Source organism: Mustela erminea, chromosome 6 (assembly GCF_009829155.1).
Source record: "Mustela erminea isolate mMusErm1 chromosome 6, mMusErm1.Pri, whole genome shotgun sequence".
Lineage (NCBI taxonomy): Eukaryota > Metazoa > Chordata > Mammalia > Carnivora > Mustelidae > Mustela > Mustela erminea.
This window is the reverse complement of record NC_045619.1, coordinates 71,383,990-71,409,998: the sequence shown is the minus strand read 5'-3', so window position 1 is coordinate 71,409,998 and position 26,009 is coordinate 71,383,990. Positions and strand designations below refer to the sequence as shown.

The 26,009-nt window shown below is 33.8% G+C and overlaps 1 protein-coding gene across 20 annotated transcripts in view; it reads right to left on the bottom strand.

The window, feature by feature from the left end:
• C2CD5 (C2 calcium dependent domain containing 5) overlaps window positions 1–26,009 on the bottom strand; it is a 97,227-nt gene that overhangs the window by 32,201 nt on the left and 39,017 nt on the right. For 12 of the 20 annotated variants that reach the window (XR_004286892.1, XR_004286893.1, XM_032347674.1 and 9 more), the window contains 6 exons: window positions 25,950–25,982; window positions 20,487–20,595; window positions 17,730–17,795; window positions 8,462–8,576; window positions 4,881–4,976; window positions 2,069–2,260 (listed from right to left, as the gene is read on the bottom strand). Coding sequence is in view for 18 of the 20 variants with exons in the window: in XM_032347674.1 (XP_032203565.1) it covers window positions 2,069–2,260; window positions 4,881–4,976; window positions 8,462–8,576; window positions 17,730–17,795; window positions 20,487–20,595; window positions 25,950–25,982 (611 nt within the window). In the remaining 2 variants the exon portion in view is untranslated. The remainder of the gene's footprint in view (window positions 1–2,068; window positions 2,261–4,880; window positions 4,977–8,461; window positions 8,577–17,729; window positions 17,796–20,486; window positions 20,596–25,949; window positions 25,983–26,009) is intronic. The other 8 variants (XM_032347681.1, XM_032347680.1, XM_032347683.1 and 5 more) reach the window with 3 other exon arrangements.

Genomic DNA, 26,009 nt, shown 5'->3' with positions numbered 1-26,009 from the left:
GACATAGACAAAATGACAGAAAATACAGACAAGAGAATAACACAAAAGAGGTAGCGAGAAAGTCTAACATTTTTAATTCCAGTATCAAGAAGAAAGAGATGAAACATAGAACTAATATCTAAAAATTGTCTAAAGCACATGAAAGAATCTACAGATTGAAGAATCCCAATATAAAGCAATTAAGATAAAAGAATTCCATACCTAACATTTCACAGGGAAATTGCAGAAAACCAAAGACAAACAGAATAACTCACACATAGCCTGGTTGTGGGGGAGGGGGACAAATAATAAAAGTTAATCTAATAGGTTATTTCTTAATAGTAGTAATGAAAACCAGAAGGCAATGGAAGAGTATTTCAATGTGCTGCAAGAAAATAAATGGCAGCCCAAAACCTTTTCAAGGTAAGTCAGTATTTTCAGACAAGCAAAATAGACAGTTCACCAGCAGCAGACCCACCAAAATAAATACTAAAGGGTATTAGCAAAAGAAAAACAATCCCAAATAGAAGGTCCAAGATGAAAGCAAATGTAAATAGATGAGAAATACATTTGAAAATAAAACTTGGGGTGCCTGGGTGGCTCAGTGGGTTAAAGCCTCTGCCTTCAGCTCAGTTCATGATCCCAGGGTCCTGAGATCAAGCCCTGCATCGGGCTTTCTGCTCACCACGGAGACTGCTTCCCCCTCTCTCTGCCTCTCTGCCTACTTATGATCTCTGTCTGTCAAATAAATAAATAAAATCTTAAAAAAGAAAAGAAAACTCAACATGACTTTGTAAAATAACTGATGCAGAGAGGTTAGTCAGGAGGACAGTGTCAAAAAATACCACATTTGGCATGAAGAATTAGACACAGCAAGGAGATCATTAGTTAAAATAAAGAAGGCTAGAGGCGCCTGAGTGGTTCAGTCAGTTAAGAGTCTGCCTTTGACTCGGGTCATGATCCCAGCGTCCTGGGATCGAGTCCCATATCAGGCTCCTTGCTCAGAGGGGACCCTGCTTCTCCCTCTGCCTGCTGCTCCCCCAGCTTGTGTTCTCTCTCTCTCTGATAAATAAATAATAAATAAATAAGTAAACAAAATCTTTTAAAAATAAATAACAAAATAAAATAAAACAATATAAAATAAAATAAAGAAGGCTAATATGAAAGAAGTGGAGAAAAATCAGTGGTTCAAAAAGTAAATGACACCTACAAGACTTCAAAGTTGGGTATGAAATTATATGAGTCTGAAGCTCAGAAGAAAGTTCTGGACTAGAGTTGTAAATGTGAGAGTCACAAACATACAAAAAGCACACAGACCTATAGGAGTTGATGAGTTCAACTGGGGAGAGAGCTTTGAGAAGAGGGTACAGAACCATGGCCTTTCTAGGATCAATAAAAGGAGGAGGAATCAACAAGGAGACTAAGGATTATGCATAAAGGTAGGAAAAACCTGGGGCAGGTTGTGGCAGGAGGCACTATGAAGTCAAGAAGTATGAAGGAGAAAATGATCAACTGTGTGATACTGCTGAGATGTCAAGTAAGAGGAAGACAGAACTGCTCAATGGATTTGGCAACCTGGCAGTAGTTAGTGACCTAGACAGTAACAGCTACTTCCTGCATGACAATAACAGCTACTTCCTGCATGACAACCACAATTTATCATGTCCTACTCCAGGACATTTTAAAAGGAACTGTCAACAGCTAAATGAATTAATAAAAGAAACACTAGATGGCATTGTTCTTTAAAAGAAAAAAATTAATTTCTAAAATGTATTACATAATGTCCTTAAAATAGAGACACATTACTAGCCCACAACAGGTTAATTAGTAATCTTCATAATAATAAATGTCTGTACAGAATTTAAGTGTTTAAAACTGCTTTTGTATATGAACTTTTTTGAGTTTTATAAAGAGCGTATTCTTCCTCCCAATTTTGTATGTGATTAAACACAAGATTTGGAAAGCATTGCCCAGCCTGCCCAGGACCACACAGGTAGGAAGGAGTACAGCTGACATTTGAAACATGTCTATTTGACTTCATACTCCATAACTCTTTCAAGGACCCTAAGTAGTGTTTGCGTAAATATACCTTGCTTGAATAAGACAACCTTTTCCAATAACGGTTGCATCTATTGGGAGGTCTATAGTTGTAAAGAGAACATCAGGAACTTTTTGTTTCCTGCAGTTATAGCAGTACGTGAGATGAGCTGGGAATGGCATATTTAGTTCATCATATGGTATGTGGCAAAATCCACAGCCAGCAGGCAAATTTTCTTCTAGCCTGTATGAATACACAAAGAAAACAAATGAAGACTTCTTTAAAATTCTATGCATTTTTTTCAAAAACATATTTTTCATATACAGTACTTATATACACACTACACGGCAACTTCTACCACCATAGGTTACAAGAGTACCACTATGACTACTAGAATTAAAAATGACCATGAAATCAGAACCATACTCTTTTGTATGAGAAAAGACTTACATAAGTAGCCACTGATTTGCATCAATTCATACGTTTGAGGACGTCCCACCTGACAAAAACCACTATTATCCCAAAGGTTGCTCTTTGTGATACAACATAAAAAAACACGGTTAAATACCAATATAACTCAAATAGAATCTCTCTCACACACACACACACACACATACACACACACACACGAATTCCCAAGGAAGAAAAATCTCTTTAACCAGACAATCTAATAATTTGAAAAAAAAAATTATGATCAAAAACAAACCTATTTAAAAATTTAAAAAGTCAAAAATAGGCATAATCTTATATTTCTAATTTCTAGTGACTGCTTTAAGATTTCTGAGAACCGTTTCACAAGCAACATATATATCATATATAAACCACAAAGGACCATACACAACCTTCCCAATCACTGTAAAATGTTTGCTGTAATAATGTTTATGAATTCATTTTAGAATGATTAAGTATTTTTTTCACTCATCAAATCTCAGGAAATTCAGGGAACAACAGAAATGAAAGCAAAAGGAAGTTCATGGAGAACTCCAGACTTTCACAAAGCCACACCTTCTAGGGCTCCGGAAAGACATGGGTTCTCAATTCACTCCAAGCTAAAGCGACCTGTTAGAAGTTGAAATTTGGCAAGTGGACAAATTAAAGAGAAAGGAATGCTGTACTGTATCTATTATGAGTCAGGCTTCTTGCAAGTTCCTTGTATATATTATTTCATTAAATATCCACAATAACCCTCTAAATCTAATCACTCCCAGATATTCTTCTTTCATTGTTGAGATGGCATTCTGGTATATTAGAAGTAATAGAGAAATAAAACAGATTCTAAGTGGAGTTGTGCGACCTCACACAAATCTTTTAACCTCTCAGAGCCTCATCTATAAAACTAGAATAATAATACTTACCCAGAAAGGCTAATAAGCATAGCATACACCCAATATAATGTGCAGCAAACAGTAACAAAAACTAATTCTTCTTGGCCTAAAACTAACTGGAGATACTAAGTAACTTATTCAGTCACACTAAATACTAAGTAGCAGACCTCAGATTCTAATGTCAGGTTGTTTGAACCAAAGCCCATGAGTTACAAAAAGACATAAAAGGATGAAAACTGGGGCAATTTTTAACTAAACACCTCACAGAAAGTTGAACTTAAATGATTTAATATTATAGGCATAAAAATAGAAGTATTTAAATTTAGGAAAACATTTGAAATATGAAATCTAGAAAAGGGACTATCTCTGAATATTGAGATCATGGGGGATGTTTTCTTCCTTCTACTCTCCTATATTTTTCAAATTTTCTCTAGTAAGCAGAAATAATTGTATAGCAAGAAAGAAGGGCATTTTCCTCTTTTGCAGATTGTGATGGTATCTGTTGCACTAGAATGCCATAAAAGAGAATTAGAATTCACTGTATCCACCCAAGCCAGAATATCAAAATAATCAAGCTGCATGGGAAAGGTCATTTGCTCAATTGGACTTCTAACCACTCAAGAATGAAAATCAACTGACATGTGTCAGAACTATGGAGCATCACTGGGACAACTCACCAGCAGGCAGTTTTCTCAACAGAACACTCTGATCTTTAATATACTTCACAATGTTCCACATCTCTATTTTCCTATTTATGATGACTTTCAATGCTCAGTAATATATTATAGTCAAAATCCATTTTTAATACAAGCTAAAGAAGAAACCGACCAAGGTCTTCTGTTTGCCTGCCTGAGCTAGAATATTTTTGTTATACAGAGACTGGCAAATTTACACTAAAAATAAAGCAAGTATGCAAACAGTGGAGTAAGAGGTAATTAAAATTTACATTATCCAGGTATACTCTGGCACCAAACAAACAGTTTTCTGTATGTGTATTTGATAATCTCATCTGTTTATGGGAAGCATTTTTGACATTTATGGAAGTCTACAGATTAAGGGATGAATAAATAAACTAAAAAGTAATCTCATTTAATTTCACTTTCACAAACATTAAAGTTATATTTCACTTTCTAAGAGCTTTTATATATAATTCTGGTAAAATAGTGTTTTGTTTTATAAATTATAAATTTTCTTTATGCAAATTGTTTTACAACCTTTTTCTGTTTCAGAAGTAAGACTAAGGGAAAGGAAAAAATAAAAAATTATTTCTATACTGTAACAAACAAAAAATATATACTTGAAATTCTCTGATAGTCACATATGTAATTTATCAAGATACTAGGAAAATTATAATAAGGTGTGTCATGTAGTATAGAACAGTACTTCTTTAGGTAAAAAGCAGTAAAGTGTGCTGGTCCTGATCCCTACAGTGTACCGCTGAAACCCACCCTCATACAGAACTATCCTGGCTCTAAAGTTAAAAGTCAACTTCTCCCTTCCTTGCCCTTATAGAAAAGAAGCCAGGCTGCCATGACAACCTCTGTTCCAAACAGCCCTCCACGGTGCCATCCTGCAGAAATCTAGGGTTGAGTACAGCTGCCGTGCCGGATGCAGATAAAATACAGACCTCTTCACTATAAGAGAAAAAAATATTAAATAGTTATTATCTCCAGGCAGCCTAGCTTTGGAAAGTGTTCAATATCAAAGTGATTATAAGGGTGACAATTTAAATTCAAGTTAGACTCTACTAAATATTAATCATATCATAGGATTATCTCCTACCCTAGAATAAAAAATAGAAATAATTATTAAAATGAAAAGGGCAAGAGTTATTACTTTAGAAGTATAAAAGATAAAGTATAATATTAATGACAATAAATTCCTTTAAATATGGTAAAACGGACAAATACTGAAATGTTTCAAAATCAAAGTAGTAACAGATTATATTGCTGAATTCAGCAATAATCCATAAAACTATATTAAAGCACTCTTTAAATGACATTGAAGTTCATTAGTTACTTTAAAAGCTTAATATGTAATAATCAATATCATTATTGCTATACCTTTAAACTTAATAACAAAAGGTATTTGAAACAAACAGTATCCAAAATACACTAAATGGAGCTTAAACTACATCATTATATGTATGATTAAAAAGTTATTTTCTAAAGAATTCTTTCTTTATTACATAATCAATATCATTTATTACATAATATCAATTTATTACATAATCAATAAAATTATTGAATGAGATCACCTAAAGCAAATGACAAAAGTAGCAGTCAAGGGACAAAATGATGAAAACAAAGGATAAACAGACCAGAACCCTGAAAGGACATGAAAGAAATGGTCACTTGATCGGTAACTGAGTAGAGAGAGGCCAGGCTTAAAATGTTTAAGTGCTCACTGGAAATGTCAAAGAATAACGTGGAGCCACGGAGAGTACTGGATTAAGTAAGAAGGAGCTATGAAAGCAGAAGTACATTTCAGAGAGTTAATCCAGTAATAGTAAATCGGATGGATTAGAACAGAAACAAAATTTGTAGATAGGATTTAAACACAAAGATTTGTTTTGAGGTTCGGAGGGAAAAAAGAAGCTTGAATCAGGTGAATTCAAATGTCTAGGTAAATTGACTCCTTTCTGTAGATCCCTGGATCTATCTGTGACCTAACCCCTGCCACACTGAATCTACACCTCTGGACTTCTCTGTATGCTATTCTTCTGCCCTGGAACACTCCCCTCATGCCTCCTCTCTTCATTCACATAATTCAAACTCATTCCCTGAGATTTAGTTTGAAGTTTCAGTTACTTCATTAACACTTTTTTTTTCTTTTTTTTTTTTTTAAGATTTTATTTATTTATTGGACAGAGAGAAATTACAAGTACACTGAGAGGCAGGCAGAGAGAGAGAGAGAAGGAAGCAGGCTCCCTGCTGAGCAGAGAGCCCGATGCGGGACTCGATCCCAGGACCCTGAGATCATGACCTGAGCCGAAGGCAGCGGCTTAAGCCACTGAGCCACCCAGGCGCCCCAACTTTTTTTTTTTTCATTAACACTTTCTTCCAATCTTACTTCTAAACTCCAATCCTCTGGATCCCACAGCATCTCTATCATAAAATGTGTTATACTTGTCATAATACTCCAGGAGAAATGAATCTGATGGCAAGAACCATCTTTTAAGGGCTCCTGGGTGGCTCAGTTGGTTAAGTGTCCCACTCTTGATTTCAGTTCACATCATGATCTCTGGGTCATGGGATTAAGCCCTGAGTCGGGCTCTGTGCTTAGGAGTCTCTCTCTTCCTCTGCCCCTCCCCCTGCACTCTCTAATAAACAAAATCTTAAACAAAACAAAACAAAACAAAAAAACCCACCACTAAATCTTTTAAAATTATAACCCTAGGGGCCACCTGGGTGGTTCAGTGGGTTAAGCCTCTGCCTTCAGCTCAGGTCATGATCCCAGGGTCCTGGGATCGAGTCCCTCATCGGGCTCCCTGCTCCGCGGGGAGCCTGCTTCCTCCCACCCCAGCCTCTGCCAGTCTCTCTGCCTGCTTGTGATCTCTCTCTGTCAAATAAATAAATAAAATCTTTTTAAAAAATTTAAAAAAAACTAAAAACAAAAAACTATAACCCTAGGAACTGAAAGCATATGACACTAAAACTATGAATGAGCCAAGACTATCTACTGGGAAGTAAGGCAGGTTAAGCATAAAAAATTATTATTTTAACACAAGTAGAACAGCTACACTGAGGACAAGAAGGTGCAAGAACATCATACATAGTCAGCAGAAGAAAAGAAAGGACCCTCAGAAGATAAAACAGCATGTCTCTGTAATGTCCACATTTACTGGAGTCTAATCATTTTTCTCCTAACAATAAAGACCACCATAGGCACAAGAGAACTACTGGTGTAACAGCGGGACAGTTAAGAATTATTCAAGAATAGGTGGGAAAATAAGATAGCAGAAGGTCAAGCAATTTCTAGATGATATCTGTTATAAACTTTTTTTTAAAGATTTTATTTATCTATTTGACAGAGAGAGAGTACAAGTATGCAGAGCAGCAGGCAGAGGTAGAGGGAGAAGCAGACTCCCCACTGAGTAGGGAGCCCAATGTGGGGCTCAATCCCAGGACCCTGGGATCATGACCTGAGCCACCCAGGAGTCCCTGTTATAAACTTTTTGAGTGGCTAAAAACAGGGTTCATCAATGGCAGTCATAAAGTTAAATCAGAACCTGAGTAAGGAACTGGGCAAAGTCTTGGTCAAGGTAAGAGTCAAAATAAGCCAGATGTAAATGAGCAAATGAGATGGATGGAAAATATCAAGCTGTGATCCAAAAGTGAAATTTTATAGTTTCAGATTTTTAAAGGTAAACAGTTTTGAGCAATAATGAAGTCCAAAATGTGGTTGAAAGTTAAGTGGGGATAGAGGAGGACTTGTGAATGAGAAAGCACAAGGTCAAGCTGTTGAAAGGAGGGTAACCATGTTCAACTGGTGGAGACAGCAGAGAATTAAGAAAGGTGGAAGAATATTTTGGAGGCAGAAAAGTCTGAACTGTGGAATGGCAAGGACTTGAAAGTAACAGAGTTTGCTGAGAGGAAAGGTAGGAGAAAAAGGAATGGAGAGTAAGGGTATGGAAGTCCCTTCCTAACTTGACAGAGACAAGAAGGATGATGTGTCGGTAGGATTAGTGAAAGAAGGCAGAAAGAGATTACAGACAAACTTAAGAGACAAGTGGCAGTTCATTTACAATAGATCAAGGGTCCCAATATTCCAGAGGAAGGAATCAGCAGGGCCACAAAATGGAGTAAAGTCAGCCTAGAATTAATACTTGCTGTGTGCCAGTATCAATTCTCATTTAATTCTTCAATAACCTTAATTGATAGGTGGTCTTTATCTCCATTTCAATCTATAAATTGAGGCTCAGAGGAGTAGTTACTTTCCCAAAGTTTTACAGCAATTTAGTGGCAAACGTGGCACATGGACCTCAGTCTGATGTACTCCCAAGGCCCGTGCTCCTAGATCATGCCACAATTCTTTTCTTTATACTTGCATAAAACTTTTACCCTTTCAGATGGCAATCGGTAAATTACAGCATCTAGGAAATCAAGTTATCATTTACCAGATGCTAGTTGATTCACTGTAGCCCACTACAGCATGACAGCCTAATGCTTTAGCATGTGATTTTATTTCTTGTCTGATTTCTGCCCACCACGCATCTCGAGTTTCTGGTTCATCTGAAAAATAAATTTTAAATCAGTTCACTACTCAATAGCACATTGTCTATATGATAAAGAAATGTTTAAAATGAACATACTTTGGAAGGCAAAGACATACTGGTCTATAACAGATTTTAAAACTAACTTCACATGTTTAAAATGTTATTTCTCAAAAGGCTTATTAACATTTTAATTCAATGTTACTTCCAAAAAAGTTTAACATTTTAAACTTGATTGATAGAAAATAAACCAGCTAGTTCTATTGCTTTATTACTTCAGAGGACATCTATACTATAGAGAGGTATTTTATTACCTACAACTTAAAATGTAGACCCAGAGTTTCCAGATTCTAATCCTAAACTGAGAGGATATTCTGTGTCTCACTCACCTTGCTCAGTGAACATTTTGAGTCATATCCACAAATTTAATTTAAATTCTGATTTCATTTCCTGGTACCTATTTTTTTTTTTTTATAACCCACTATATTCTAGGTTCTTTCCAAGGCAAAGGTTTGTCAATGTTAAAAAAGAGAAAGCCATGTAGCCATCCTTGTGGGTCCTAAAGCAAAGTAACAAGAAATGAAGGGACTAGCCAATTTAAAAATAAAGAAAGCAAATACATTTAAAGATTATTACAAATAATTTGGTTAATGTATATAAGGACAAATTTCAGTTAGTACATTGTAACTTCATATATGGTTCTGTAATTAAGAAAATGCCTCAGAATCACAGCACTGCATTTTATTACCACAGAGGAGTCCAATACTGCTTGTAATAAAGCATTATAAATGGAGCATCTGGCACACATCCTTCCTAATCACTTGCATTTAGCTGCAAAGTACTGGTGAAGAGCAGCTGCAAATTATAGTAACATTTCATGTGCAAAGATGTTAAAAACAGAAACAGTCTATAATGAGCATATCCTAATGTGTTTCTTTTTGGAACCCATTCCATTTGGGAACAATTTGGGATAGAAAAAACTTAATCTAACTCAAAATAGGATGCTAACCTCCTGTTGTAAATTTTCCATATAAAAGGCACTATTAAAACTGAAAATCAAACAATCCAAAAGCTTTCTTTTTTGAATTTCAGTACATATTCAGTTTTCAAAATGTTTTTTAAATAAGCAGAATAAGTAGAATTATACTCACTAGTAAAATACTGATGACAGCAAAATAAAGAAAGGTTAAAAGTCTTGTTATAGCTGACATTCCTAGGATGTAATTTTGTTTCCTCCACAGGGAGGAGGATCAGCAGAATAGAGAAATGAGATAAAAGCCAGAGCTACAAATGATGCCAGCCAGTTCTCGTATTAAAGTTTTGGATCCAAGACAGAGCTACACTAAAACTTTCTTTCAGAAAAAAAAAAAAAAAAAAAAAAGAAATCCAGACTCCAGGAAACTGAGGAAGAGATCCAAGGACAAGATAAAATAAAGAAAGAAGAAAAATAGAAAAGACTACAATATGGTACTAGCAATCAATATTATGAATTAAGAAAAGTGTAAGGCAATTAAGTAGCCCTATTTTGTGTAAGAAATGTGTAAGGCAATTAGGTAGCACATACATTATTATGTTAAAGAATTTCTTCATATTCCCCCTGAAATACAGACATTAACAGCACAAATACACTCTCAAATCCATTCTCTATTTTAGGTATACATGTTCCCAGACCAATTTGGGTATCTATTTAACGTCTTCCTTTCTTAATAAGGGAATTTTTATCATAAGACAAAAATTTACTCAAGCAGTTGCTCAATCTATCAACTTATTTATGATTCTCTAAAAGTAAGTATCATAGATATAATAGAAATATATCTCAGTTTGGAAAACAACAATTTTCCCTGAAAAGCTAAGTAAAATAAAGTTTAACTTTTTTTAAAAAAAACTAGTAGAACCTGCTATTTACTTTTTAAACCTTTCTGGGAATTTAAAATATTATTTGCTAAAGCAAATAACTGTATACTATGTTTCTATAAAAGCAGATTTTCTCACATTAGGTTTGCCTACATCTGTGCCACAAGTAATACATGGTAGCCTTTCTGTTTTAAATTGAATTTTACAGAAAGTAATCCATAACATTATTTTTTAAATTAATTTTTAAAAAAATGGAGGAAGTTACTTTTTTAAGTTCAGGATATATTTATTTAGAAATGGCCAGCATGTCTAAATGGGAAAGTAGGTAATAATTACTATGAAATACATATAACCACATAGAATACAAAGTTTATTTACATCAAACTTACCTTGGTATAACACACAAAATAATCAGATAATTAAACCAAACACTATGAAAGAGTAAGTGGCTGATTTAAAAAAAAATAATAAACAAAACAAAAAGCTGAATGCAGCACAAGTGGAGCATTCATATTCTTCTGGCAGGTTCACAAGCAGCCTTTATTTTGACACATGAGCCACGCAACTGCACATGGGGATGCCATTGTTGTATTTAATACAATATTTACAAGTTTAATAAAAGCTAAAGAGTTACATAACAGGGGAGCTAAGGAAGCAAATGGCATATGTCCACACTCCAAAGAATTTGTTAAATTTTGTTTTTGGCTTAAGCAAAAGCTCAGAGAACAAAGGGTTTTGCAAAGCAGATTCAGCAGACAGGAGCCAGAAACAGTGGATATTTTGGCGCATGCTTGGATCAGGTGACAGTACAGACTGAAAACTATGGCAGCTCACTGAAATGGTTACAGAAAGTAATGGCCCTAGATTCTAGGTGAAAGCAAGGCAAGCATACAGTAGGGAGCACTTCATCACAAACTAGGAATTGAATTAACAATAATTATCTACAACTGTAAGCAAGAAGCCAAAGGATGAATTTGTTGGCTATTAAATTTAGGGGTTATTTAATTAAAATAAAATTAAGAATAATCAATTTAATTAATATTAAAAAATTAATCTTCAAAGTCTATATATTTATGGCAGAGATGAGCCAGAGAATATTCATATAGTAATGATTCAGCCTAACTTATATCACTGAAGATTCAGAAATATCACCATATTTAATCCTATAATAGAATTTTTAAAGCCTAAAAGCTATTAACTGTATTCTTATGAGAAACACACTAGTTGAATTTGAATTGTTTTACACTCTCCAAAAGTCAAAACTGAGGATCTACTATACTTACATAAAGGCAAAAACAAAGAATCTGGCTTAAAAATTTATGGCAATTATACATGCCACTCATGAAACTGGATACAATTTAGTCACTTGAAGGAAATACAGCTGAGATGTGAAGGTCGCAATTAATCAACAATTCACAGATGTCAAGAAAAAAATATCTTCACTTTAAATACCATGCTCCTCCTAATAATCCATACAATTATTTATAATTTTAAAAAGACCTCATTTTAGGAGAAATTAAAATTTATTTATTAAATAAATTATATTTAAAACTATTACTTTTTTCTACTATGGGTCAAAACTTTTCATAGATAATACCACAAATCTTTTTTTTTAATTAAGATTCTATTTTTAAATAATCTCTACAGCCAACATGGGGCTCAAACTCACAATCCCAAGACTCGTATGCCCCACTGAGTGAGCCAGCCAGGTGCCCCACAATCTTTTACTATATCCTTTTATTTATAGTCATGAACTGGGCTGTAGGTCAATACTTCAGTGATGCTTCATTTAGAGGTAATGTCTGCACACTTGGTTGGCATCACAATTAATTTATTTTACTACTGTCACTTCTCTAGAGCATGGCCATAGCTTGATATCGTGCCATCTTTTTAACATTTTATCTTATTTCTGAAATGCAGGTGAAACTGGTAAGTATTCCTATAATGAAAATAAATGTTTATATCTCAGAAAGTAAAGAAGTGAACAACTCAACATAATAGGCCTTTATAAAACTGAATCCCTTTGAGATTTTAGGCAATCTCACACTTGCAACTAAGAAATAATGACTATCTAAAGTGTTCAATTTAATTCTGTTGTTACATAACTCTGGAAGAGAATTCTGCCACTGAGGATCTTTACATCTGACTTAAAGAAAAAAAGGAAATGGACAATTATTCAATCTAATTTTTAAATAAACAAGAAGAGATTTTAAACAAGATCAAAGGTTAGGTGGGCTCAAGTAAACATTTTTAATACAATGATAATCTATCTTGTCAATGGACAGCATAAGAAAGCCACATTCTTAAATACCTTAAAATATTATTCCAACACAAAACAACTTTTTGAAGAAGATAAATTTCCCCTAATGAAACAGGAATTACAGAGTTCAGATTTAAGTGTATATACAATCTCAAACCAGATGGGGATTCAGTACCAACCTAGGAAGAACAGTTCCATCATACAGGAAATGATGTGCAAATTCAGAGCAAACACCAACTTGTGGTAATTTAGGATGTTAGGATGGTAGCTGGGATATAATCCATATTAGATCAAACTGGAGTCTTCACTATTTATAAAATAAGTCAGATATATAATCACTCCTGACCTGTGAGATTTCCCTTTTTATATATATAAAGTTATATATTAATTTACATGTCACCTTATAATAGTGTAATTAATATCCAGTTATATTAGATATATATAAAGAGTAAAATTTATAAATTAAGGAAATTATAAACCTGACTTTTTTTTACAGATAATAAGGAATTGACAGTAGTCAATATGCAGTTACATTATACACAAACAGAAAATTATTTATTACAGTTATATGTTGCATTACGTATAAAGAGAAGCTCACACATCATACATGGCTATATTTATGCCCTCCTGAACTCCATATACCTACTTCTTAAAACCTTATTAAAATTCTTAAAACCAAAAGCTGCTTAACTACTTTAAGCTTAGTTTTGCATATCTGCTCATGAGTACCTCTCAGAAGTAGTAAAAATAACTGCTGGGGTCATCAGTAGAATTCAAGTTCCAAGAAAGCCTCTCTCCATTTAACAACAACTATTACTAGTACTACTACTACTACTACTACTACTACACACACACAGCAAAATAGTTTAAGAAATAGCCTAGACTGGGTGTATAATCATGTTGTCTGCCTGGCTGAACAAACATGTTCCCAATCCCCAACATCATGCTCAAGACACAGTAGGCAAACCACAAACATCCACTGAATAAAAGATTTTTACTTAAAACTGAAAAAAAAAATTTAGATTATCAGACTGATATGTGTATTCTATTAATAGTTCCTTACACATCTGTTGACTCATTTTGTTAAAATATGTTTAAAGTAATAATTATACCTATTTTTCTTGGTTTTGATGATTAATTTTTGACCCCAAAGTAAAACAACTATAATTCAGATGACCAAAAAAAGAGTAACATTTTCTGAATTCAGACCACTAATATAAAGCTTCCCTTAGCACTAGCAAGGGTTCATTTATTAGAAGACAGAAAATCTCAAACATATGTCCTAAACCTATAATCTAAAATAATAACTTTTTAAAATATTCTCAAAAACGAAAGTTATCTAGCTATTTTATTAACTCAGTACTTAAAACATTTGCTCTTAAAAATACTGTCTAAGTTTGGAAGCTATTTCAGACTAGCATTTTTTCAAACCACATTATATATCTACTTTATTGTTTCCTCTTGGGACTTCCTGAAAAAAATATCTAAGCTCACAAGTACCCTACATGAAGAAAGAATAACAATTTTTTCTCAACTATACTGAGACTATTCCTAATTAAAAATTGTATCAGTTTGCTACCCAGAAATAACTTTCAGTGGTAAACTCAGAAGAAAGAAAAATAAATAGCATAGCCATTTAAGAAGGAAAGAGCTATGCCTTTTAAAATCTACTCTTAAAATATTTTTATAACTCAATTTTCAAATAGAGTTGGGTTTCCAAAAGATAGGATTCAACTGCTCACTGGGATTTTAGACTTGTAGCCATGTGGGATCATTCTAATCCATCTTTCTCCTTCTCTCAGCTCAAAGTTGCTAAGAGACTGTTTGATTTGCCACATTCCACTAATTACCAAGTCCTGATGATTTTACGTTTTAAATATTTTCTAAATTTATCTTAAGAGTGTAAGCCCTGAAGCCAGAGTAGTTAAGTTCACATTGTAGCTCAACAACTTTCTATTTCACTTAAGGCAAATTGTTATGCTTCATTTCTCTCATTCACAAAAGAGGAAAAATGCCTATCTCAGAGCTGTGTTTTGAGAATTAAGTGACCTGCTATCATACAGCACTTGGAAGAGTGCCTAGCACATAGTTAAGTGCTCTGTGAACTTCAGCTCTCTTATCACCACCAAATCCTAGGTCACTTACCAGGCCAGGAGTACTGCAGTGTATAGGCTTGCTGCCTTTAAATGCATTCTCCATTATACAGCCAATGATCTAACATACATGTGACCGTGGGATACCCTGTCTTACTCCTATGCAGCCCATTCCAGGCATGTCACACACAAGATCTGCAAATGCTGCTTCCTCCTTTCAAGCAGCAAGATTCAGCTTGTCTTTCTCAAAGTCCATTAACCAGGCCAGAAACATAAGAAGTAAGATAAGAAAAGGGAATACCGTGATTTTAAAATAAATTCTCAGATAATTGAGTTTCCTTCTTCCTGCTATATAAAAATATTTCCTATCACTGTACTTAACAAAACCTGAGACAGCAAAGCAGAAGAAAAAGGGAAACACAATAAAAAGCTGAAGCAACAAAGACATTTTGTATTCAATGGCAAGCAATAGGTATAAAATAACTGGGTAAACATCATCAAACAAGTAATGACTAGGGGACTGTTCTGCAATGCACTACTAAAGTTTCAGAACTACATTCAAAGGAGTGAACAATATGCCTCCAAATACACTGTCAGAAATATAAAATCTACATTAAGGTCATATATATCCTTCAAACTGAACTCAAGAATTACCTCTCCAAGCTTCCCTGCCACATAGTTAATCATGCCTTCCTCTTTACTTCTCTACCTTATATCACACCACACCACACAGTAAACCATTAACATATTTTTTTAACTGTCCAGAATATGACTTTCATGAAAACGGGGTGACTGACATCTTCGCACACCTACCATCTAGCAAACTGTATGGTACAAAATAAGTTCTAATAAATGCTTGCACGATAGATCGTATTTCATGAAATACTACTATGTGATAAAGATGTTTCTTATATCTTTCCACATTTTAATGTTTCTGAAATAAACATGTCTAGTAATTAATCAATATACTTAATATAGTAATGTTTCTTTCTCTTTTCTCTTGGAAAGCTATTATTAAAATGGTGATACCTCACAAAATAAATGGTGTCAGAATCCAGGAAGTACAGTATTGATGAACAATTTCTAACATTAATAAAAATTATAACCACAATTATTTTTCTTACTGATGTGGCCAACTCCTGATTTTCTATGGTAATACAGGACAGCAATGGCTAATCTATTCCCCAATCACAGAAAAGAATACATAAATGATTCAAATATATTTATAAATATTACATTTTTGTATTTCAGAATTATCACATTATTTTTCTTAACCTAATATCAAAATCAGCCTGATATACACTGTTAGGAGATTCTAATATCTCAGTCAAAAGCACAGAGCTATTAGAACATTAAACTGAAAGTGTCATCTTTGAAATTCTTTTACTATTCTGTAACTTCTATCCATCTTTTTTCATACACTCACTACCTGACTTTATTTTAAATGATGGCAAGATATACCGCTTCCTCAACCATGTTTTTCCTTGCCAAATTCTGTAGTTCTGCTTATGGGGGACAAAGTATTATAAGATTTAACTACTTTTCTACTTTCCAAGACTGTTCATTCATCTAACACTCATCTCACCCTAAACATCTTTGCCCTGACAACGTTTAAGTTCCTTAAATTATTAATGATCAGTCTATTCCCAATGTCCTTTTCTTACATAATTAGGCTTTTTTACTTCTTATACACTAATCTGCCTACACTTTAAAATAACATTATTTTTATTAAATGAATCCAGCAGGGTATTTTCCTCACTAAAAACCAAGTATAACACATAACATTTAAAAACGATTATTTTAATTTTCATCAATATGGTAACATGCTGGCAAAAACCGGAGTAGGAGAGGTAATTTCCCTGAAGACTTACCAACTGATGTCAGTCTAAATCTGCAAAGGTTGTACCTGATCAGATTGTTTACTAGACTGAACTTAGGTAAACCTGCATGATGAACATGAGATACTTCATAGTCAAACATGCATTACTTACATCAGAACTTACATCCTGGACCCCTAAGAACAAAAAAAAGCTTACAATATTGAAAAGATTATGAAATATTATCTAAAATGTTAAGCCTCTTGGTGATTTTGTTTTTCTATAAATAGATATATACTTTCTGACACAAAGAACTGGTAAAATCCTTCAGGCAAAATACCAGCCTCTAATACCGAATCAAAATGGTTCTATTATTTAATTTCAAAAATAAAGAACATAAAAATTTACATATTTATATTAGAAGAATATGCTTTTATCAAAAAGAAAAACTGGCTTTGACTCTAAACCACATCATCAGCTGTAAAGTTAGTTTAGTTTCTCTAAAAGCTACAAACTATATTTTACAAATTATATCCATATGTAAAATTACCTAAAAAGAAAAATTAAATTCTCACATGAACGGGGAAGGAAGGGAGCTTATGAAAGCTGTTAATCCCCCCAAAATCTGCTCTTACTTACCAAATTTTGAAACACTTCTGGAATTATAAAAAAAAATGGTAATAGTCACACTTTTATAGTATTTATAGAATACTAAATATATTATACTCAAGTCTAAATTAATGTTTAAGCAGACTTTAAGCTTATCAAACTAGCCATTTAATACTTACATTTAACAATTAACATCGCTTTAATTATAAAGCTAATGCCTATGACAATTAACTGACATGAAAAAACTGTCCAAAATATAATAAATATAATTTAAATTTAGGTTTCTGAAAGTTAATCACCTGACAAAAGCCATTTGTAATTTATGGTATTTCTATGGTTTTGGTTAATTCATTTTAGTTAACACATTTTTATATTTGCAATTCTGTGGAAACTTTAAGAGTTACAACATATGTACTGCAGAATGTATCTGTATAACTGAATTTCCATTAAACCTATTTAATCTAGAACATTTCTAAAAACTTCACTGAGCTGCCATAATTTTTGTCAGCATATGTAGTACTGAATGACCATCAAAATACCTGAATTGAAACTATTCCAGTCTAGCAGTTTGTAAGATCTTGTGTTACCCATAATTCCGACAAAGGCTGAGTTCAAAACAGCAAATTAGTAGATCAGTTTTAGGTGCAGAATAGTAGGAAAAAAAAAACAAAAAAACACTACAAACAAGAACACAATTGACAATACCACTCGACAGCAACTGGAAAGACACAGACAGCAGAGTTAATAAGAAGTAGAAATAGAAAGAGAAGAAGGAGCATGCTATCATAATCTAACATTAACTAAAGTCTAGTTGTTTAAGATAATGACCTTGATTTTTAAAACCACCCCATTCTTGTCCGTGTTGCTTAATATTTAACAAAGGAGGATATGCTAAAGGAACTAACTCCAGAATAATAATCTATACGTAGCAGACGGTAGTGGTTTAAAAATAAGATTTTATTCCTTCTACACTCCAGTGTAAAATGAAAAGTTCCCATATTCACTAGAAAAAAAATAGCTGCAAGATTCATTTGAGAGTGCAAATACAGCATTTTAACAGCACAGGCATCTCAATCCATCTTAAGTTTCTCTCAGCAGAGTAACTCAGCATCATAAAATCAATATATCATTATCATGGTAGATGCTAATCTAGAGGGGTTTTTTGGTTTTAACATTCAGCTTTTTTCAACAAATTAAATCTTTTTCATAAATAACTATTTATGAAATATTAAGAACATCAATAAAATGTTCTTAAGAAAATCTTCCTTTTTTAATGCATAATACATATATAAAACCACCCCCCAAAATGTGATTTTTATATCAAAATCATGTAATAGTGAAACCATTAGAATACATAGTTGATTAAAATTAACTGAAAATAAAACAAAATTAAAATATAACTTGTACATCATTAAAAGCATTTATATTTATATGCCCATAATCTTTTAGGAAATAAGTACATTAGTAACTAGGATTTCCTACATGTGAATTGAAAAAAATATATTCTGATATGGGGAGGAAAGGAAGAGAATGGATAACTTGATAATTATAATACACAAAATGTATTCTGTATTAAAGATTCCTGTGTTCTTCCCTCGGCCTGGGTTCTTATATTTCTCACACCGCTAGAACAAACTGGCAAGCATGATAAACCCTAAAAACAAGTTTTTTGTAAAAAATAATAGGATTTTAAATACAGCTTTCTACTTAAACTTATTTAAGTAAGACTTGTTTGTTCTCCCAGACTCTATAGCTTACTCAGAGTACCTGGAAGCCACAATAAAATCAGAATGTTTTCAGTAAACGGAACAGTTAAATATATTGCTGAAACCATTTTGGAGCTTATCAGTGGGCACCATCTAGCAAAATATTTAAGTCAATGGTCCAAAGAAACGGCAGTTAACAAGCCTTGGGTCACACCCAAGTTAATGTCAGGTATATTAACTCAGTATTTCCTTGTGCTTTCCAAATAATTTAAGTTCCTAAACACAAAGATATGGAAATTGCAGAGTCCCCAATGTCTCAATACATTAGGTAGCATCAGTCTAAATGTGCCTTTAATTACTACAGAATTCACAAAAACTACATGAAGAAAAGATCTTAAATTGATTTGAAAAAATAAGGAAGAGCAGAAAAAAAATAAACCAGAGAAGAAAAAAAGAGAAGACTAAGGCTTAAAAGATGTATTTGTTTAGCTTTAAGAGTTAAATAATCCTAGCTACTATTCCTCTTTTGAAATCTCGTTCAAGCTCTGGAAAAAATTCCATTCTGCTCCTCTGGAATTATTAACTGAAAAGACATCAAACTGCAAGGCACAGATTAAATTTTTTTTTAACTTAGAAGAATGGTAATGCTCTGTATCCTCAAAATCACTATCTGCAGTGTTTTGCATAAAATAATTTCAGTGTTTTACTCTTTTTGTAGCTGTCAGTACAAGCCTCAGGAAGAGGTTATTGGAAGTGACAGTTTAAATTTTTCAAAAATATGTATGTATATATGCCAAATAAGAACACTAACATAACTTCAGCTTTTTAAGTATGTCATCAAAATAATAAGTGACTTGAGCAAATTACTGGGAATCCAGTCAAGAGATGCAAGAACACACTGCACACAGAAAGTTTCTACCACTTATCACGCTTATTTTGGATTTAGAAAAACCATCAAAGCATTCCTAATCCAAGGGCCTGAAATTGAGATTGATTTGATGCCTTTCTTCTTTTATGATCATGGCCCCATGTTTTAAAGGAGTGAGCTACTATTCTTACTTGTTTGCTTATGTAGAACAAATAGTTTTAGAAAAGAAACCAGGAATGCACAGACAGCACTACTTTTCTTAATTCTTAGACACTACACAATGTTTATAATTACATTTCAAAGGAATACTTCTTTTAGGAATAAGGAAATTACTAAAATAATCTATGAAGAGTTATTGCTAATGAAAAGAATTAACATCTTAAGATAATGGCCACAACGGTCAAATTACAAAATTTGTTGTCTGCCTGGGTCAAAGAAAAAAGCTGACTGAAAAGTTACCTAGGAACTTCTTCAAAGTGATGCCTGGCCAGGAAAATGAATCAATATTTGTTTTATATAAAAAAGCTAACTAAAATATACTTCTACTTATTTGATTATTTTTAATCAGAATTATAGCAAATACTTAAAGCAACATGCCAGTTTATACTTTCTTTTTCATTTCTCTATACGGATAGACTTGATTTTTTTTAGTATAAAAATCAATTTTAATAATCCCAGTTTAAGTAAATGAAACGCTGAAAACAAACTTTTAAAGAACATACCAGGATTGTGGATACGATCCAAAAGCTTCACAGAGCGTGCACTAACAACACCCCCAACATGCATGAGAAATCCAGGAGGAAATGCCGTCAAGGTAAAAAATGGAAATTCCTAGTAGAAAGAAAGGGGGGAAAATATAACTGACCATGTGTAAAGTACAAAAAAATTGCTTGTTAAGAAGCCTGATCCCCATAGATTATATTCATACTATGATATGAATCCTATCTCTTAACAAAAGGCTACCAGTTATACATTACACATGCTTTGTAATTAAATGTCTTCTTAGATGTTTAGAGTTCCTAATCCATTTTCCCACATATATCATGTTATACAGAATCCAAACACTCTTTTTATCAATTCTCAATGAGAAAAAAAGGTTCTCAGAGTTTTGATTTAAGATATTTGGACACATTCTTCCTTCCTTTCAATCTCCTACTCTTTATGCAAATTCACAGTGAGATGTGGGAATTCCCCTGCCCTTCGAGCCTGAGTCTACTTCTCAGTGGGGCAGAATCCTCCTCACATACACACACCCAATTCCAGGCTACTGGTAAAGACTCTGAAGGCCTGGTGCAAGAGATCTACAAGAATGTGGAACTAAGGAAGGAGTGAGAGAATGAGCAGTGTGGGTTAAGAGATTCAGGAATAAGCGAAGGGCAAATACCAAGGTCAAGAGGGTACAGAATTGCTGTGTAAGATAATTTACTCTATCAACACCAGGGCAGCTGGAAAAAATTCTAAGTACATAGATGCATATTAAGGAAAAGGGAGAAGAAAATAGATGACAGCAAGCGAGGAAATAAAATTCCCCAAGTTCTTCTAAGTTTCATTCTCCCCTTCTCTCTCAAGAACATCAATCTCATCAATTTAGAGGTAAGGCAGAAATGGGAAAGAGAGAAAGGAAATTCATTGAGATAGCACCCAAGAAGAAAGCAGAGCTCCTGTGGCTCTCCAAGTATAGAGGGCTCCCACATTACACAAAATTGGATGCAAGCAAGGGAAATTTAATATCTGCCTCATACGGCTTTAAGATTACCATAGCTCACTTATCCAGAAGTCACTTACCAGTAGCCTCAGCTATTCAGAATATAACTGAGAGCTGGAAAATAAGCAAAACAGAGCTCTCAACAGTCCAAAGAACTGTCATACTTCCAAGCGCTAAAATTTATGTACTTGATTCATAAGAAATCCCTACAGATCATATCCATACTATGCCATTCAGCAATTATAAATACATAATTTTAGGAACATATTTTAAAGTCTAGCAATTATCTTTTTTTCTGACCACAATAATTTAAATGCAGCAAATGAAAGCTGAGAGATAAAGACATACAGAATACTACTAAAAGCAGGCACATTAAAAGCAGCAAGATTACTGACTGGCTACTAAGCATGGAGAATACAAACTCACCAAAGCATAATTCACAAAGCATAGCAACTTGGAGTCATTTAACACAAAGGCAAACAGTCCTGCACACTTCAATAACCCATGAAGACATAGTATAAAATATAGAGAGAATTTAGAAATAAATTCAGTTAGAATTTAAAATATTTAAATTAACAAGGGTAAGAAAAACCTAGGCTACATTAAAAAAAAAAAAAGTAAAAACCTATCTATGGAAATGGATAGGTTTGGCACAGCTGACAGGCAAAAAGAAAAAAGGGGGAGGATAGGAAGGGAATTTCACTTACATGTATTATAAAAAATTTAGTCAAAAATGCCTCCTTATTTCTACCTGAGTTTTTTAAATATAAGTTTTAAGTGAGAAATATACAAATAAGTTTATGCTATTAGAGCTTGTCTGGAGGTTCTAGCAGGGTAGCGCAGCTACTCGTATACCCTTAACCGAAGAACAGTCCTCTCCTCTACTGGGGAAGGTCGTCCTCTTCGACCGAGCACGCAGCTTCGGGAGGGATGCACATGGAGCTGTGAGGGAGGAAGGGGACACCCGCCTAGCCAGCCAGATCAGCTGAATCAACCCTGGTGATCAATGGGGTGACAGATGTCGCAGCCAGATCGCCCTCACATCCAAGTTTATGCTATTAGAAACTTAAATATCTTACCTAAGTTAGGCCTTCATGATTTTTTTCAATTTTAAGTAGACAGTTTTTAAATTTTCTCAAAATACTGAAGTATAGTAGAAAAAAGCACTTTACATTTAATCTTTATACTTAAACATTTTAAATATTCTGGACAAGAGACACTGAAAATAAAACAGCTAAATGGAAAGCTGTACTTTCTTCTGAAAGTGAGAAATAAGATAGGTAAATTCACATATTGGAAAACATCTGAATATAAGAATTTAGGTAGGTATAAAAATTAACCTAAATGATTTCTCTACTTGAGATTCTGATTCTTTTTCCTAAATTCCAGAAGATGGGATAAAAAGAGACAAGAGGAAAAGCAGCATAGTAGAGTTGGTGATCATAAGCAGAAAAAGTAGGGGAATGGCTGCCCAAAGAGGCAGACGATCACTCTGCAAACTTAAACTCTGTCCTACATGTCCAATCAACACACCTAATTTAACACACAAAATTTAACCTGAAGTACATAAAAATGGCATGGTTTATTCAACCACAACTACATCTTCAGATAACTCTCCCAGAAACACTATGGCGGATACCTACCTTTAAACACCTATCACTTCCACCCCTCTCACCAGTAGCCAGGGACTACCAGTGACTGTTAAATAGCACTCATTTCCACCACCACTACATAGTGACTACTGTGAAGTACTTACAGAGTGCCAGACCTTGGCAAAGTATCTTAAAACTATACTTTATAATCTTTCCCATACGCTAACGTGAGTCAAGGAGGCCTCGGCTCTATGTGAGCAACAAGCCTTATCATCTGGCTTCTTGAAATTTCTGATTAAAACAGTGAGACAAGGTGCTGGTTTTAATCTCTAGTTTATCATTATACCTGATGAATTTGTAGGTTCTTTTCCACTGAAAAGAACAGCTTCCTTAAGATCAGCCAAGCCCAACCCGTTTTCAATGCCTAGATGAGAATTTCAGGACCACAGAAGATATTTTCTCTGTAAACCCCTAATATTTAAAGTGCCTTGCCTTCTCAGGTCATGATCTCAGGGTCCTGGGATCCAGGCCCCCACAGGGCTCCTTGCTCAGCAGGGAGCCTGCTTCCCCCTCTTTCTCTGCCTACTTGTGACCTCTTTATCAAATAAATAAGTAAAATCTTAAAAATAAAAAAGTTAGAAAAAAAAATAAAGTGCCTTGCCTTGTGGTACAACTAGGAGGAAATTTGTATGTTGACATTTTGACAATAAGCCAAATGCATACAGCATAAATCTATTTAATACCATGTGTTCAAGGACAGGCTAGTTGGAAAATCTGGGGACACAATGGAAGTAATTTTTTAACATTTAAATAGAATTTTTCTTAGAATATATTTAAATAGTTTATTTTTCAACCAAGTATTCTTTTTATTTTCCCAAGAAATGAGAGTCAACTTTCTAGATAAAAAGAACTCTGTGCCAGATTCCTACTATGATTTTATTATATAATTTTACCCCACTATCGAAAACATCACAATTATTAAAAGAGTTTGCTTTGTATAAGTGTTTCCCAAAGTGTGGTCCTCACTAACAGGTATTTTGCATGGCAGATTCCATTGTAAAATATATTTGGGAAATACTAAGTTAAACCAAGTCAACTAGGTTTCTTTACTGAAGAAAAATATATCTCCCAGCATCTGAAAAGTAACTTCATTTTTCTTACAAGTGAAAGAAGAGTCATATTGAAAAGTAAACCTATTTGCTTTACATCAAATCATTCATAGGTAGACCCTAAATCTAATCAAATTTATATCTCTACATCTTATCTCCTAATCACTTGACACCTATTACCAAGATCCTGTCAACTTATTTTTCGCTGATTTTGTAACACTTTTATTTTTGAGAACTGTTACTTGAACCCTTTAAATAAAACATGCTGGACAAAGGTTCTCTTCTCCTAAGGTGGGGGGAAGCCATACACTTTATAAAGGATGGCAATGAATAGAAATTAATATTTTAAAAATGAATATAAAAATGGTATTAAGTATATCATATGTTCACCTCGATCTAATATTCAACTTGACAGAGTTAAGGCATATCTGAACACATATGGGAAAAACTCTTCATACTTCTGTACAAATTTTTTCCCAAAACAAAGATATACTAACAGCCACCACAGGTGAATGGGAAAGCTAAAGACGAAGCTTGTTCTATTTACTGTGTACCCAGGATAGTGAGGTAGTCTCATAAACTCAAGTAACTACTGCAGAGTTAGGTAACATAAACATATTGCCAACTCGGATTTTACAAGGTTGTAAATGAAAACTATAGTTCTCCCACATCTTTACTGTTAAGTCCATAAAGATTATCTAGAAATGTATACCCAATGTAATAATGTGTCCAAAACTTGAAGAATGTTTAAAATCATATTTGAAAACATAAATTTTATCCAAACTAAATTTAAAACAATTTTTATTGATTAGTATTTTTCTTCTCTTAAAGCTAGATGTTTACAAAAGCTCTTAATATCAATAATAAAGTCACAGGCACAAGATACAGGCAAAATCTCGTATCTCATACGAGTTTTTCTGTTCCTATGAATTCTAGCACAATTACAAGGAATATTCCTAATGTAAGGAACTCTGTAGAGAATGTAAAAGTGGGAGTGGGGAGGAGGTAAGAGCATTCTGGCCTAAGAAACAGTCACACATACCTTCCCCCTGACCCTCTTCTCTGTGTTTCCAGTCTCTTTCTATATTTGGTTTCAATAAATGGTCCCAATGTTTAAGTGGGCTTTTTTGCACAATAGTAGCTGGTATGCCTGCAAGTTGTGAAAGCAGCTCAAGTGCAAATGCTGCCTGCTGAGGGGTAAAGCAAACCACCTTGTACCTCTAATGTCTCATCACGCTGATTGATTAGCTCAGCTCTGCTCTGCTCCCCCCAACCTTGTCTGCAAGGCAAAGGGTACATACAGATACTTCTGCACAGTAAAGAAAGTCTAAAAAAGTAAACTGTGTATATTGTTTGTAGTAACAGACCCTGAAAACCCTATTCTCAAAAAGCTAACCTCTAGAGATGAAATACCTTTTTTAAAAAATGCATTCTTCTAAAGGTATTTATTGTTTGATCTTTTTTTTTAATGCTCGTGTAAAATGGGAACATGTAAAAGAAAATTCTGTAAATGCTTATAAACTTCCAAATCAGACACAATGAAAGCTATGGGACTGTGCCTTAATAACTGACATAACATATAAATAATCATGCACTGTGTTAGTTGAGTAGAAAAAAAATGAGCCTCATAGTGCTAATAAATTTTTTAAAAATGCATTACGAAAAGAAATAAAGCTGGCAACATTTGTTAAAGCTTAAATAAAACTTAAATGACCAAGATTAAAACTAGAACAGCTACCAATACAAGAAAAAGGCTCTCACACATGTTCAGAAACATACCCGCCTTCTACAGAACCTATGAGGCGATCCTCCCTTAGCAATGAAGTTTATACAAAAAAA